Raw genomic sequence first — 16,290 nt, 5'->3', positions numbered from 1 at the left:
CGTTTTGAAATTCGTCTTTAATTCCAACGATTCACTTAAAACCAAAATAGCAAATACAGAAATTAATAAATACGAACTTAAACTTAAATAAACTGAAAATACAACAATACGAAAAACGGTTCTGTCCTCGTGTACCGGTTCACAAGAGCCGACACAAAAGACCCAACAATGTTCAAGGTTCGTAAAGAAAGGAGTACAATGGTTATTCCCTCTGTGTGCCGGTACACCAGGACACAACCTGAAAATCAGCAAAAAATAGAAAGGAAAACGAGACTACTTACAAGATCTGTACGTACGGCACTCCAGAACTGACAACGACTGAATACAACTAAAAACTAAAACGCGTACGGCACTCCAGAACTGACAACGACTGAATACAACTAAAAACTAAAACGCTATAAAACGGAATTTTGAACTAAAAGAATAAACTTAACGAGGTTACGTGATAAACAATAGACGATTACATAACACGACGTGAAAAGACTAATTTGAGTTTAAACCGCACAAAAAAAGGTACACAAAAACTAAACCTTAACAATAAAGACAAAACAAAAAAGAAAAGGCGACCAAAAACAGAAAAAATTAACTCTCTTGGCTACAACCGGGAAAGGCCTAAATTGACGTATACGAATCGAGAGGAAGTGGGAAGGGGTGGGTTCCTGGAGTTTTGACTGGAGACGATCTTAGAGAGAGGTGAAACTACTCGTAGTATATTCCACTTCAAATTAAGGAATCTATCAGACACTAAGTACATGAGGTACAAAAGTTGTAATTACATATTATGCGAAATTTTCCAGCCTAATACAACATTTTTCCACCAAAAAAAATCGTAATGTGAAAAAGCCTTTCCTCTTTTTTCCTTTACGGTTAACTTATTATAATCAGGAGCTCCGCTTTTAGGCTTTGTTAAATCTATATATTATATTCATATCACTTTCACGTAACCTAAATCCTTAATTAACGCTTGCCACTCCCTTTCACGGTCATTCCTTCCATCTTTTAGGCCGCGTTCTCTTTCCTTTTCTTTGGTTTTTATTTTTCCTTCCTCACCCAGCCCCCCATTTTCTTTTTCACACTTATGTCTCTTTGAACGGGTTCGCCATTCAGGTGTTAGAACTGAATTTGCTTGCAATGCATGTAATCACCTAGAAACCTTGCAGGCTGCTATTTCACTCACACCCCCACCGTTGCACAAGGGGAAGGAGGGGTGGGTGGATGGAACCTCCCCTCTGGGTTTTCGTTCTATTAAGGCAGAACAAAATAAATTTACATTGATTAGATAGCCGCGAGTTTACTCCGCAAGATGATACCATTTTGGTTGGTTATGAGGTCATATGACGTCAAATGATGTCATTTAACCCGCCATCTTGGATCCGCCATCTTGGATTTCACTATTTTTTGGAGATAATTCCGCAGTTGTTTTTAAGTTTTCTTCATCAAATTGCAGAAATTCATGAATTTGTACTTTTCATAAATATTTTGGCTCGATTTTGTGTTAATTTCCGCTATTTCTTCACTTTTTAAATAAAAGTTGTTTTTTGGCCAAACCTATATGAAATTTGATGGTTGCCATGGCAACGTCAAAAATAATGGACACACAGTTGACATATCAAAATTTCAGCCCCTTAATAGCCCCACAATAGTAGACTGATTGCACTGTGGCGATAATGTTGTGATTCCTTTAGACAGCAAAGAGCTTTAGCCACATCAATTTAGGGCTTGGACGTTATTTGGCCTGAACTTTGATGCGGCTAAAGACATCTGGGACATTGCTATTTGCGAGCAGAACATGGCCACGAACAGAGTGAAGGAAAACACGTCAGGCGCTGATCGATCGTGAGAAGCATTTATTTCCCTTGTTTTATCAATTTTAGGTGTTTTCGGCCTAGCTAACTATCGAACATGTCTGTGATTCGCTAGCGCGGAAAAAGTTTATTTGTGTGGCTTCAGGTCGATAATTGACGTGCTGACAGCATGCGACGAGTTCGCTTACTCATAATTATGGCCTAGTTTGTTTGAAGCTCGATCAATTCTCGATGTAGGAAGCTCTTGTTCAGTCCATTTAGGACGATGCATGCCTTTAGAAAGCTATATAGACCAGCTCTCCGCCGCAGTTTTGATATGTGTACGTTTGTGTTGATTTAGACTCGACTTCATGTTGAAAGCACTCTTAATTAAGTTGTTCCAGGAGCCATAATCGGGGACGGAGACCGTAAGTCTTGGGATTCGCGCGCACCTATGATATGGGACAATGTTTCTATTTTTAGAACAAATTGCGCCATCCTGACGTCATATATCCGCGCGGATCCACGCACATGCCGGGGGCTCTTGCGTGGATGCTGTCACGTTGCGTGATCAAATGGTGATAGTTGCGAGATTCTCTTGCGTCTTTTTCACCGTGATGGCAGGGAATTCGGCAGGGAATACGAACCAGGGCGCTTATACGTAGTTTTATGCTCTGAGCTAACGGAAAAGGTAGGTTTTTCAGGGTCGAAAACAAGACTTCAATCTCGCGCTGGGAATGAATAATAAGATCTGCTCGCGCTTGTTGTAAGCTTACGCTTAAGAATATAGCAAGAAAACTCTATACTCTGCCATCGAGTTAATTTGTGAGTTTCTCAGAAAATGGTTAATCATAACCAAAACCTGTTTTGATGGTTTCCTATTGTTTCTGCTTGTTTGGTGAGTTTGCAACAGTTTTTGAAAGGAAAGTCTGACGCGTACACTTAGCTCATTTGCATAGTGCAGCTCGTGCACTTTCAAGTCCGAGTCGGTGTTTTCAATTGTCAACAAATCTTGACAAAGATTTCTTTCGTTATCTTTTGTGCTGAGATGCTGCAACAAATTTCACGAACGTAAAAAAGACTACTGACATCATGTGTGTTTCTTCAATATAAGCATAGTGAAGTTTTACACTGCCAAAATGAAAATAGACAAGGAGTTTTGATAACTCGATCAACAAAATCGAAATCGTTATTCGAAGTTGATTAAAGAAAGCATCATTGTAACTTTGCTGATTATTTCTGCTTTATTCACATATTTCCAGCTTAGCTTTTAATATGGTCTCAAACATTTATCAATCTTAAACATATTTAAAAACTATAGAGTTATTGTTTGAGTTCGATGTACGCTTTCACACGAAAGTGCGGCGCGGCGGAAGTCGAATTTGTCATGTTTACTGACTGTACAAAACACGCATCGGCGGGCGCTCTCATTCATCGACAACAGAGAATTTACGGGATTTTTATTCATATAAAACTGAGCAGTATCTACGGACGTAAAGTTATTGGGCCTTGATGAAACATCAAGCGTTGCTTACAATTCAGGCGAAACTCAAACTAGCAATTATTTTGTTTTACTTTTCGGTCGCGATAGAATGACAAATTCCTCGCAAGCGTGTGGTAAGGGGAGCTAGGAAACCTTGAAGTCCTAAAGCTCTGCTATGTCTAAATATATCCAGCTAGTTTTTTGCTGTGTAATGGAAAAGCTGTTAATCTTCAACATATGTGAAATTTAAAGTGGGGGAGGTACAGCTCATGTAAAAGAAGCATCCGTCGGAACACAACTTGGTCAGCGATATATATAAGCTTAAAGCGAAACATACCTAAATTCGACACGGTCTTACTTCACTCAAACTGGAGCAGCTTACGACGAAAATACTTAATTAAGCAAAATTCCAACAAACGTAAACGCGTTGAGTTGTGGGCCAAAAACATGAAAAATTTCGGGAATTTCGGACGCCATTTCCCCCGCGCGACATCCGCAGAAAGCCTCGCAGCATGTACGCGCGTGTGCCGCAGGCGATGGCACAATTTGTTCTAAAAATAGAATTATTGTCCCATATCATGGGGACAACCCTAATACTTGAAATGGCGCGCGCTTACGGTCTCCGTCCCCGATTACGGCTCCTGGTTATTCAGAATTTTATCAAGATTATCAGTGACATATCAAATTCTGTGGCTATGATTTTGCGAATACATACAGATTTATTTTTCGACAAACGCGTTCATAGTTTTATGTCACGTATCACCATAGCTTTGAAATTCAATTTTTTTAGACGAAAAGCTGAAAGTTGTTAACAGATATAAATTTACCCCCTCTTAAGTCTGATGAGGATAATAATTTTGGTGGCTCCTTAGTTTTGGATTTTAGAAAATGATGATGTCACGTGTAACTCAAGAATTATCAAACGTTTGTCTTTGGTACTCGACGAGTTGTTTGAAGCGTTTTCCGTTTGTGGATTGTTGATTCAAACTTAAGTACGTTAGCGCGAATTGTTTCTGCGCATCCTTACTGAGCACGTAAATTCACACGCCGCGTCATGCATGAGTGCGCGCTTAGTAATAAAATGAACAATGATAGGGCGGATGGCCATTGCTATAGTTTTGCCTGGATTTAACGATCTTGGACTTTCGGTGACCCCTATTTTTTTTTGATGGATCATTTTCTCTACCGATTTTCTACGTTTAGTGAAAAAATGAACAAAATCTATTGACTTAAAGTTTGAATTTTTTGCAAAATGCGCCATCGAATTCCGTTCTTTTTAGCTCTTCGTTATCTGTGCGGCGGTTTCAAAAGCTTCTTGAAGGGTTAAGTTTTGTGAAAACGTTGGTAACATTTGGGATTATTAACGCAACGGATTCACTCATACAAAATATTACTAGGATAGTTTGTGCGTTGATTCATCTTTGATTTTTTAAGCTAAAAACCCTGGAGACCATGCTGATTTACGCGCGCCAATTTTTAAAATCAGGGTAGTTTTCTACAGATTTTATCTCTGAAACGAAGTCGGTGACTCCCATTTTCTTTTTTTGCATTTCTGACACAAGCAACTCATTATCTGACTGTAGTAAAAATTTTAAAAAGTATATCGACTGGAAAATTTTCACGCGAACGTCCTTAAATATGTCGTTAAGGAAACGCAACTGGGTCGTGTCCATTTGCAAGTGCGAGGGAAGCACCACAGAGGGAACAGTCGAGGGAAAAGGTTTCAAAAAACGCTCGATAAGAATTGGGCTGATGCAGTTAGCTGGCTAGCGACAAAGATTCCTGCTTCGAGCAGGAGAAGTTACTTGCACTGGACGAGGAAGACATTTGACATTCTGTAAGCATTTCTTCATTGGCGATTTCGCCGTTCGAAGCGGTAACAGTAACATCTCAACTCAATTGGTATCACGTGGGTTGTGACAATATGCGTGACGTTATGTTGCAATACTGCTAAAATACAGCGCGGGCTCGCAGGCAATGTAGTTGTCCTACGGTCCACATGGCCGACATTTAAGTCTTATGTTGAGTTTCTGGCTGTTCTTGTCGTTCCTTGAACTTGTTAGGATCATAGCTTGGGTTTTCTTCACGTTGTTTACGATTACGCTCTTTCGTTGTCTACAGCATCTCTAAGCTAAGGCGTTTTAAAAGTCGAGCCCCAGATTTAGGTGAGAGCTAGAATGAGCTGGTGCAGCCTTTCAGCCACTGGCTGGAACTGGAAATTCGATTATAACGCACTACGTTACGATACGCTAGAACAAAATGTTTTCCTGGCGCCAAATTATAACGGACGTTGCGGTAGGTTTTGTAGCTTTTTGTGGAATTCAGACAATTTAAGAGAAGTTACGATTTAAAACTTGTTCTCGGAAACTTGACAGTTGCTAATTGAAATTCAATATCAAGTGACGAGAAGACGTCATTTATAAAAACAGATAAACGAATCGAGACTTCGAAACCTTTAGCCTTGCGAAAAATCGAGACTCCGAGACAGCTTCTCGTAAAAATCGAGACTACGAGACGGATATAACCGCTAAAAACGAGACTGTGAGACCCGAGAAATTCGACCGAAATTTTGCGAGGCCCAGAGTTTTTGAAGGACCATTCGCCACCCCTGAAATAGGGCGCTGTATTCGGAAAACTTTGTATTTTTATTTTAATGAATATACCTTCGTAATCTACAACTCTTAAGCTTTCAGAAAATATATACTTTACTGAAGTTTGCATCAAATTCGGTGATTATACACAAAGCATTTTAATTATTATAATTGTGAACACAGGTAGCTCTTTCGTATGTTTCGTGTATTGTGAGTATTTTCGTTTCCAGCAACTCACCGGACGACGGTGATCTCTTACCAAATGAAACACCTATTTAAAAACACGACCCTTCTGATTAGAACCTTCCACGGTTCTTCCCACGCAAATTCAGTCATTGCTAATGATTTAAGTATGCAAGCAAAATCATGTGGATCCAACAACTTCACAAGAGCAGACAAAAGTCATTAATTAACTTGCATTTACATAGCTTATCCAACATTGTTCTGCATAAAAAGCGGCCTTGTGAATCACAAACACCAGCCGAAATTCAACTCCAAACAACTAACGCGATGGGTTTGTTAAAAACCAAAAAGGATTCACGGCATAACTGACGACTTGTTTGAATAAGAAAGTTAAAGGATTTCCAGGAAATTAGAAACTCTGTGATTTGCACTTAACGACATTTTTGCCAGTGATGTACATGAAAATATTGTTTAGTGTTTGAATTGAATTTGCTTGCCATGCATGTAGTCACGAAACTTCACAGGCGGCTATCTCCACACAAAATTGGTGTTGGTCCATTTTTGGGGATACTCTAATAACAGTAGTTGCAGGTTATAATGCTCACGTCGAAAGTCAACTAGATGATGACTTCATTGACTAAATTGGTTCAGTGACGTGTCATATTAAGCCTGGTTCTCATATCCCGCCGACCTACCTGCGACGTAGTCGCCGGTTGCAACTGAAAATGTTCGGCGATCCGTTCCGGTGGGTCCCCGGCGCATCTCCGATGAATCGCCGACATACTCAGATTTGCGCGAATTGGCGCAATTTAAGAATTTTCAACCATTTCGCCTGTAAATATGGATCGATTCGTCTTATTGGAGTACGTTGCGTCCGCAGATGTCTCAGGTATGTCGGCGGCATATGAGAACCAGGCTTTAGATAAGGGCTTGTTTGAACAATGAAGACACAACAAGGAAAATATACGTACATCCAAATAACATGACACAGATACGCCGTTAAAAACTGAGTTAGATTACTGGAATTCTAGACTTAAGTTTTGAAAATGGGACAAACAAAAGCACAAGTATTTTGGGCTAGCTAACTAATTACTATATTGACTTCAAGAGCCTCACCTTTCGTAGACTTGGCAAGAGTGTTTACTGATAGAAATCTCACGAGGAAAACCCTGAGAGACACTTTTCTTTAGACTCTTATGCCTGGAGAGGTCTTCCCTTTTGGTCGATCTCCATTTTGTATCTTCAGGCACTATAAGCAAAACATTGGCATGCATCGCTGACTTTTAAACTATTATTAAGGCACACTCCGAAAAAAATGATTAATTACGCAAATTAGGCTAAGAGTGGACTGAATCTACCAATTGCTTACTAGTTGAAAAATGTTCAAACAGAACCCACGTGAATATAAACAAAGTAATATGATTATTATGATTGTCAACAAAGATAGCCCTTTCGTACGTTTCGTGTTAATATTTTCGTTTAAGTATGCCAGGAAAATCTTGGACAAATTTGCACGCGGATCCGACAACTTCACAAGAGCAGGTATTAATTCGGATTAACATAGCTTATCTAACATTGTCCTACATAAAAGGCGGCCTTATGAATCACAAACACACCAGCCGAAATTCAACTCCAAACAACTAACGCGATGGGTTCGTTAAAAACAAAAAAGGATTCACGGCATAACCGACGTGACTTGTTTGAATAAGAAAGTTAAAAGATTTCCAGCAAATTAGAAACTCTGTGATTTTGCACTTCACCGGCGACATTTTTTCCAGTTATGTATGTAAAAATATTGTTTAGTGTTTGAATTACCTGCTAAATCTTGAACAAATTTGCACATAACTCCAACAACTTTACAAGAGCAGGCAAGAAGGGATTAACTCGGACTTACATAGTTCATCCAACATTGTCCTACATAAAAAGCGGCCTTATGAATCACAAACACACCAGCCGAAATTCAACTCCAAACAACTAACGCGATGGGTTTGTTAAAAACCAAAAAGGATTCACGGCATAACTGACAACTTGTTTGAATAAGAAAGTTAAAGGATTTCCAGGAAATTAGAAACTCTGTGATTTTGCACTTCACCGGCGACATTTTTCCAGTTATGCATGTAAAAATATTGTTTAGTGTTTGAATTGAATCTGCTTGCCATCCATGTAGTCACGAAACCTCACAGGCGGCTATTTCCACACAAAATTGGTGTTGGTCCATTTTTGGGGATAGTCTGATAACAGTAGTTGCGGGTTATAATGTTCACGTGGAAATTAAAGTCAACAAGATGATGACTTCATTGACTAAATTGGTTCAGTGACGTGTCATATTAGTGACGGGCTTGTTTGAACAATGCAGAAACAACATGAAAAATGTAGTTGCATTCAAATAACATGACAGAGATACGCCGTTTAAAACTGGGTCAGATTACTGAAATTTTAGACTAAAGTTTTGAAAATAGGACAAGTATTATAGTTTAGTCAACCAAGACGATTCACGAAAGAAGTGGGGGCTAGCTAACTAATTACTATTGATCTCGAGAGCCTCACCTTTCTTAGACTTGGCCGAAGAGTGTTTATAGAAATCTCACGAGGAAAACCCTGAGAGACACTTTTCCTTTGGACTCTTATAACCGGGGAGGTCTTCCCTTTTGGTCGATCCCCATTTTGTACCTTAAGCACTATAACCAAAACTTTGGCATGCATCGCTGACTTTTAAATCATGATTAAGGCACACTCCGACAAAAATAATTATGTAAATTAAATAAGAGTGGACTGAATCTACCAATAGGCCATTTGCATGATGGCGTCATTTGACTACAACTACCAGAATCCTTCACTTTCTCTGTTTCTTATGCTAATTAGGGCAATTGTTATTTACACCCCACTGGGAATTCAAAATTTCAATAATCCCCCAAATGAGGGCTCTAGGCAACACCAAAAATGATACCCAAGACCACAAAGGCTTACAAACAGAAAATGCGTAGGAACGCCCCTGAAAAAATGTCAATCGAATTATGAAATCGGGTTCGCCCTTGGCTGCCCGGTTAGTAACAAGACCTAATATGATATTTTCTTTATCTTTTCGTTAGGAATATACAGTAGAATCATCTATCTTAACAGCACAGTTGACCAGATGCCTTAAAAAAAATTCAAGTCAAATCAATGAAGAAATTCGACGTAAAGTGACATCCAATTTAAGCCAATCAAAACCTACTTTGATGAACATGGCAACGAAGCTAAAAAAAAAAAAAGACGCGAGGGAAGGCACACGAATGCAAGCATTGTGGCCAGCTGTTTGACCAGTTATCAGCTTACAAGGAGCAAGAACGAATTCACACAGGAGAGAAACGGTATACATGCAAGCATTGTAAAAAGAGCTTTCGCTGTTCATCACATTACAAGCAACATGAACGAACTCACACAGGAGAGAAGCCGTACACATGCAAGCATTGTAATAAGGACTTCAGCCGATCAACAACTTGCAAGCAACATGAACGAACTCACACAGGAGAGAAGCCGTATACATGCAAGCATTGTAAAAAATGCTTTACAAGCTCATCAACTTGCAAGCGACATGAACGAACTCATTCAGGTGAGAAGTCGTATACATCCAAGCATTGTTAAAAGTGCTTTATAATTAGCCGATTAGAAAGTTGCAAGGATCATGAACGAACCCATACAGGAGAGAAGCCGTATACATGTAAGTATTCTAAAAAGTGCTTTAGACAGTCATCACATATCAAGCAACATGAACGAACTCACACAGGATCGGAGTGAAGCCGTATAGGTGCAAGCATTGTTAAAAATGCTTTTCAACCTCATCACATTGCAAGCGACATGAACGAATTCACACAGGAGTGAAGCCATATAAATGCAAACATTGTAAAAAGAGCTTTAGCCTATTAGAAAACTGCAAGCAACACGAACGAAACCATACAGGAGAGAAGCCGTATTCATGCAAGTATTGTACAAAGTGCTTTAGCCAATTAGGACATTGCAAGCAACGTAAACGAACCTACACAGGAGAGAAGCCGTATTCATGCAAGCATCGTCAGAAGTGCTTTTGCAGCGACATGAGCAGCATGGTCAATACCTAAAACTAAGAAGACATCTTCGGCAGCCAACAACACGGTGGCAAAAAGCCCTGTGTGTTGTTTTCTTCCGCTGAAGAAAACGACGATAAAAAACGATAAAAACGACGCTTATGCAAACCTTACCCTTTGCTTTTTCTTATCCTTGTTTATAATAATGTTGGTTAAGTTAAGCACGACAATTTTTTGGAGCGCAAACTTAAGGTAGCAGTGACATGGTTGAAGAACATTGCAACTTTCCTATACCTACAGCAAACGAATCTTCTAGAGAAGAAGTCTCGTAAGTTTTTCCTTTTTGGCGGGAAACAATCGAATTTGAGTTAAAAGCTTTTATTAATCACTCTGTCTGTACAAAAAGCTTTTCAAGTTATAATAAGCTTAATGCACAAAGGTAGATAGAGCGGTTTTCATTTTAGTGTCGAAAGGTAGCTGGTTTTACATCAAGTACGCTACACGATTGGCTTAATAAACTCGCGCCACTTTTACTCTAACCAGAAAACAAAAGCCAATCGTGACCACTCGCCACGTTGTGTTTCGCTTTGCGTCAGCTACATTTAATTAATGTGTGTCATGAAGTTGACACCTTCGCGTGCATCTAACAATGAACGCCTCAGTATAACCTCAATAATACAGGGGCGGATCCAGGATTTTTTAACGGAGACGGGGGGGGGGGGGGTGGGCTGGTACCTTGGGGTTGTATGTTCCCAAAATGTTGCAATTTGAGAATTGGAACGTAATTGAAAACTGTTTCACTAGGAATACTAGCAATGCCGCAAAGTAGAAATTACAATGAGGCACCAGTCCAGACAGTTTGCCTTTATTTCTGCCATAACATTCACAACCTATTTCAGTTCAATTTTTTTTATGTCTTGCTTCTCCAAAACGGGGTGACCCCGCCCCGGGGGTCCCCCCTAAAGCCGCCCCTGCAATATTAGTAAATGTAAAAGGTCTGTCGGAGAACAGGATTTTTTTCCTTATCTTTTATTTCACGCTGAAGCGAAAACTGTCAGATCAGACAGGTTTTTTGTTAGTTCTAGTGCAGAAAATGTGTATTCCAGCTAAACAATAAAGTCCACATCACATGGTTTAAGGGATGGACCAGCTGACTTTTCAGTGAAGGGGGCGGTGAGATATTTTGTGAAAAAATATCGCGCAAAAATACTTGTACCAAAAGAATTCATGCACACGGCCACTGCCGAAAAAAAATTCACGCTCGCTCAGTGTTCCGGAAAAACTTCCCGAGAAAAAAACTCCTAGTGCATGAAAGGGGTAAAAAGTTCGTGCGTAGACCAAATCACGTGTCCCCTCTAATGTCAAAAGGTCAACCCCTAAATACCTTAGCTTAACCCGGTGTTTTGAACACGGAACGTGGTCCTATACCAACGTAATAAACTAAACTCGTCCCAGTATGGCATCTAATGTAGTAAGTCCATATCTCTGAGGTGCTCGCGTAGATGTTACATCTTTTCCCTCTAGCTTGGACCCCACAAGATACTCTTTTCCTATTTTCTCCTGGGCCCACAACAGAACTTTGTCAATAGTTGGCGTGTCCACTTGCACGATTTCTGCTATACCCCGGATCACTACCAGTCCATAAGGAACATCCTCGGTCAAATAACGATGAGCGAAATCTGGAACGAAAGAGTGGTCATCGGTTTCTTTCATGGGGTGTTTGAGCCCTTGATAGGCGGCGTTTGTACGAAAACAGGATCGCAAATTCGTGGTGTCGGAGATTTCATGAGAATAGAACTTGACAAGGAGATCATAGATGTGCGATACCTGAAAAAAATAAGGCAAAGTTATCAAGACTGAGCTTGAATTATTGGTTGCTGATGAAGCATTTTGCCGTGTCCTAAGATTGTTTTTTTCAATGAACAAAATTGCATTGTTACGGTCACCTCGTTAATACAGTCACCTCGTTATTACGGCCACCTTTTTGTGTCCCGGTGAAACCTCGTTAATGCGGCCACCCATTACTGATACGGCCAACGGCCAAATTCTAAAATCTTAACCTGTATACTCCTTAATAATTTTACCCCGTTTGTACGGCCACTCAAACCAATTACGTCATATTTCCGTTGCTGATACAGTGGAACCTCCGGTAGCCTCCCACGCAGACGTTCTTAACCTTGTCACGCGTTCCTCCCCACATTCGTGGGGAGGAACGCGTGACAAGCCTAAGAACGTCTGCGTGGGAGGCTAAACCCCCGGTTGCGACCACCTATCCTCAGCGACCAGTTTTCCAAAATAACAAAAGTTTCCAAGTCAAATCACTATATTTGGAACCTCTTGTAAGCGACCACCTCTCGTAAGCGACCGCGACCACTTATAGAGCTGAAAGTTAGAAATTTTCTTTTGCTTTTAACCTCCCGTAAGCGACCACTTCACAGATAATGGAGCGAAAATTGGATAATAAGGGGTTGTAACATTCTTGCATTCCTGGGTAGTACCGGATTTTTTCTCGAAATTGACTTTTCGCATGAATAAAACATTTAACAATTTAAAGAAAAAATGCACAAGCACTGTATTCTATTAGTCTTAAAATACCATATAATAACGAGGCAAAATTTTGACCCAATATAGTCTAACCTCTGGTAAGCGACCACCTAGGCTTGAAATTTTTGGTGGTCGCTTACGGGAGGTTTGACTGTAGTGTATATACTGATTGAAGTTTCATTTTTTGAAAAAAAAATATATTAATCTGAATTCCGATGCTTAGTATTAAAGAAAAGTTGTTTAGAAGTGCAAATGTGATATATCTGTTAACTCATTGTAAAGCGCTATTGGATAGTAATAGAAATAGCGCTATGTTAATAAAGTATTATTATATATTATATTAAGACGTCAGTCAAGACCAGTCATGAAATTTGACCCTACCTCCTTAATACGGCCACCCCTTTAGTACCGCCAAATTCAGTTCATGGCCCATTGGTGACCGTATTAACGGAGTTCCACGTACAATACATTCTTTGGAAAAACGAATGAGGCCATGTAATTTGGCAGAAGTTTCATTGAAATTCTCAAAACACACCGTGAATTAAATTTCAGGTACCCCGTAAAAAATGTCCATAATTACCTGTGACGTGTCGACTCCAGACTTTTCGTTGACAACTTTGCTTAATTGCAACACCTCATCTGAAGCAGTAGAGAGGATGTCCGCTGCCAACTCGCTTAGTCCGGTATAAAACAGAGGCGGCTCACGCACAGGTGTACCGTCCCACCCATCCCACTGCGCACACATGATTGACGGATGTGCATACGCGTTGGGGTTCATGAGTGTCATGCCAATTAGGTGCCCGGACACTTTCAACCAAGGGTGGTCCCCGATTAGACTCTGCAGGGTAGTGACGGGGTCTTTCTTTGGCGCTGCATCTCTTCCAATCTAAAGCAAATGAAAAAAGCAAAACAGTTTGTAGATAGCTACAGCAATTGCTCGAGCTGGTACAAAGTGAGCATTAAGACTTGCTCTCAATTAACGTTACAGGGAATGCCATATGAAGACCGACGTAAACTATTCGACTGGCCGACTCTTACTGACCCTAGGATCTTTTTATCCTTAGCTGAGTGTTTTGACAGTTGAAATTTGATGATTTCTTTGAACGCGCCACAATAAAGTCAAACCTCAGTTGGAACGTGATTTGTACTCTATGTATAGATTAGGTAAAAAAAAAATTAATTCCTTGGAAACGGTCACCATTTAGTGAGGGAGGATCGTACTAAAATAAACAAGGGGCGGAATCAGTTAAGTGTTCATGTGTAGGTAGGAAGGTAAACTATAATTAAACACGCTTTCCCCGTCAACAAAACTCATTCCCCGTTCCTCCCATATGATAAACAACTGTCCGTCCCTTAATCAGAGTTTGCTTACCTGCATTGCGCCAACCATCGACTCCTTGGTACCAAGAACATCACACTTCCTACCAAACTCTCCCAGGCGACAAGCCCAAGGCAGCGACTCAAAGTTCATTACCGTGCACATGTTCGCCTTATCTCCCAGGATTCCTCGCACCTGGAACTCCAGCCCCGAGGCCCCAGGCAGACCAACAATAATCACGCCTGGCTCGATGTAAGGCTCGAGGGCCTCCAGGAACACCTGATGAGCAAACGCCGGTAACACGAACGCTATGACGTCAACACCACGCACAGCTTCTTCTGCGTTCTTAGTTATCAGGGCTGGCTTGGATCTGATCACGCTTGGCTCTTGATCACGACGGTGGCACGTGATTTCTAAGTCAGTGGTTTCTAAAGCTTTACTCCAGCGTTCAGCCTCGTCTTGATACAAACTGAGTACTCTGACTTCAGTTCCCGGATGCGACGAGGCGATGCCAGCAAAGGCGTGTGCTCCATTGCCACTGCCGCAGATCAGAAGCTTGGTTCTATCTGAAGTATTCATGACTGTTTCGACGCCTTTAATTGTGTTATCTTTGGGACCTTTGCAGTATTAAAAAGAAAAATAATCCAGAATCTTTTAAAAACAAACAAACAAAAACAAATTTTTAAAGAACTAGGCACTTAATTTTATATTTGTTCTACCCTTACAATGTTATCTGTTTGCATTCAGCCCAGCATTTGTCATCTGAAGAATTATGTAAAATTAAAACTTAAACACCAACAAAACAAGAAAATCACGTCAGTAAATTTGTCTATATTCAATAATCAATATTCAAAACAAGTGGTGGATAATTAGGTACTTTGATAGTGAAGTGTAAATTAAGTACAATTAGCCACAATGTTTTTTTTTTTAGTTTTCATTCTCAGTCCCTCTTAAGGGACAGTTTCGTGAAATGATTAGTAGTGGATTTATTTGCTTTATGGCCTGATTGAGTAAAGTCAAATAGACGAGGTACTGACATGTACCTTGAATTATAGCTATTTTTTTCCATTTCTCTATCTAATTGTACCATGACTCATTTCTTGAATGTTTTGGCCTCAATTTAATACTTGCAAACGTTTAGCATAAATCCTTTTTACAAGTAAATAGTGATAGAATAAATGATCAAACTTGTCAAAAAAATAACAAGTGAAATTTCGAAACAAAGTGAGAAACGTAACGCAGTGTAATGTCGTGACTTTGAGATGCAAATTTCTTTGTACTTGTTTAGCCAAGGTTGAAACCTTGGCACATTTCAGATGCAATTTTTGTTTTAAAATTCTCGATGACTAAAATAACAAAGAGAAGGAACATTCAGTGTACTCAAATGGATTCTCACGTGTCCAAAATTAAAAGTCAGAGTACTCCAAATACTCGTCTCAATGTTGTAATTTTTACCGAGCGAAGGAAAATTCGATCACGAATCGAAAAAACACTGAGGAGGTTTTACAGTTTTACGATTCCACTTGCACGAAATTTTAGGTTGTAGCACAGGATTATAATTAGTTCACAGGTCGTGAAATATTACATAACTTAAGTAAGCTTGCGGTCATCTACGAGCAATGTCTTGAGGATATTTCTCTTGCATGAGAACACTGAATCTCTGTTCATGAGATTACAGTTTTAATTCGGACGTTCGACCGATGCTGTGTCAGACTACCTCAAGCAAACGTGAATTATTAAAATAAATAGCAAAGACGGACTCACCTTCCATAACTTATTGCTAAGATCGTAGGGGCATCCAGGCAAAGCAAACGAACGCGTCTTTAAAGCGAGACGGTATCACGGGATATTGTACACACAAATCACGCAAAATGTTCCGGTCACGTCGTCACGACAATTTGCACCCGTTATTGGTGTCATGTTTGCTACAGGAAGTGTCGCACAATTCTGAGTGATACATCTTTTCCGCCATAGCTCGCCATAATACAGGGAATTGCTGCCAAGAAAGCAAACACGGCTTGAAATACAATGTTGATTCATGCCTTGCTCAAAACCGTCAAAAACATTTGACTATATATTTATTCATCTGATGACTTCTCTGGGTCACACGATAAAAATACACTTATCCCACAGGTGATGAGCGTCCCTGTACGTACATGTAATAACATACTAAGATTAGCAACACTCGAAATATAAGGATTTGTATGGGAAAAAGGCTTATATACTTAAGCCTAAAATATACGAAGTAGTATGAATAAAGATACGTTGCTTCAGGTGTGTTTTCTTGCCGAGTTCTAGCAGCCCCCTAAATTCCCATAAATGGACCTCGAAACCTCTCGACGTC

At 40.0% G+C, this 16,290-nt stretch overlaps 1 protein-coding gene across 1 annotated transcript; it reads right to left on the bottom strand.

Annotated features, from left to right (window-relative positions):
* Positions 1-10,810: 10,810 nt before the first annotated feature.
* LOC145498370 (tauropine dehydrogenase-like) lies at positions 10,811-15,744 on the bottom strand. The gene is made up of 4 exons (XM_081478297.1): positions 15,711-15,744; positions 14,001-14,563; positions 13,209-13,514; positions 10,811-11,911 (listed from the first exon to the last, which is right to left on the bottom strand). Exons 1-4 carry the CDS (start codon positions 15,715-15,717, stop codon positions 11,525-11,527), a joined length of 1,263 nt encoding a protein of 420 aa, XP_081334423.1. The 5' UTR covers positions 15,718-15,744; the 3' UTR covers positions 10,811-11,524.
* Between the last annotated feature and the right edge of the window lie 546 nt (positions 15,745-16,290).

The sequence above is a fragment of the Orbicella franksi genome, chromosome 9 (genome assembly GCF_964199315.1).
Source record: "Orbicella franksi chromosome 9, jaOrbFran1.1, whole genome shotgun sequence".
In the NCBI taxonomy this organism is placed as follows: Eukaryota; Metazoa; Cnidaria; class Anthozoa; order Scleractinia; family Merulinidae; genus Orbicella; species Orbicella franksi.
This window is presented reverse-complemented; position numbering and strand designations above follow the sequence as displayed.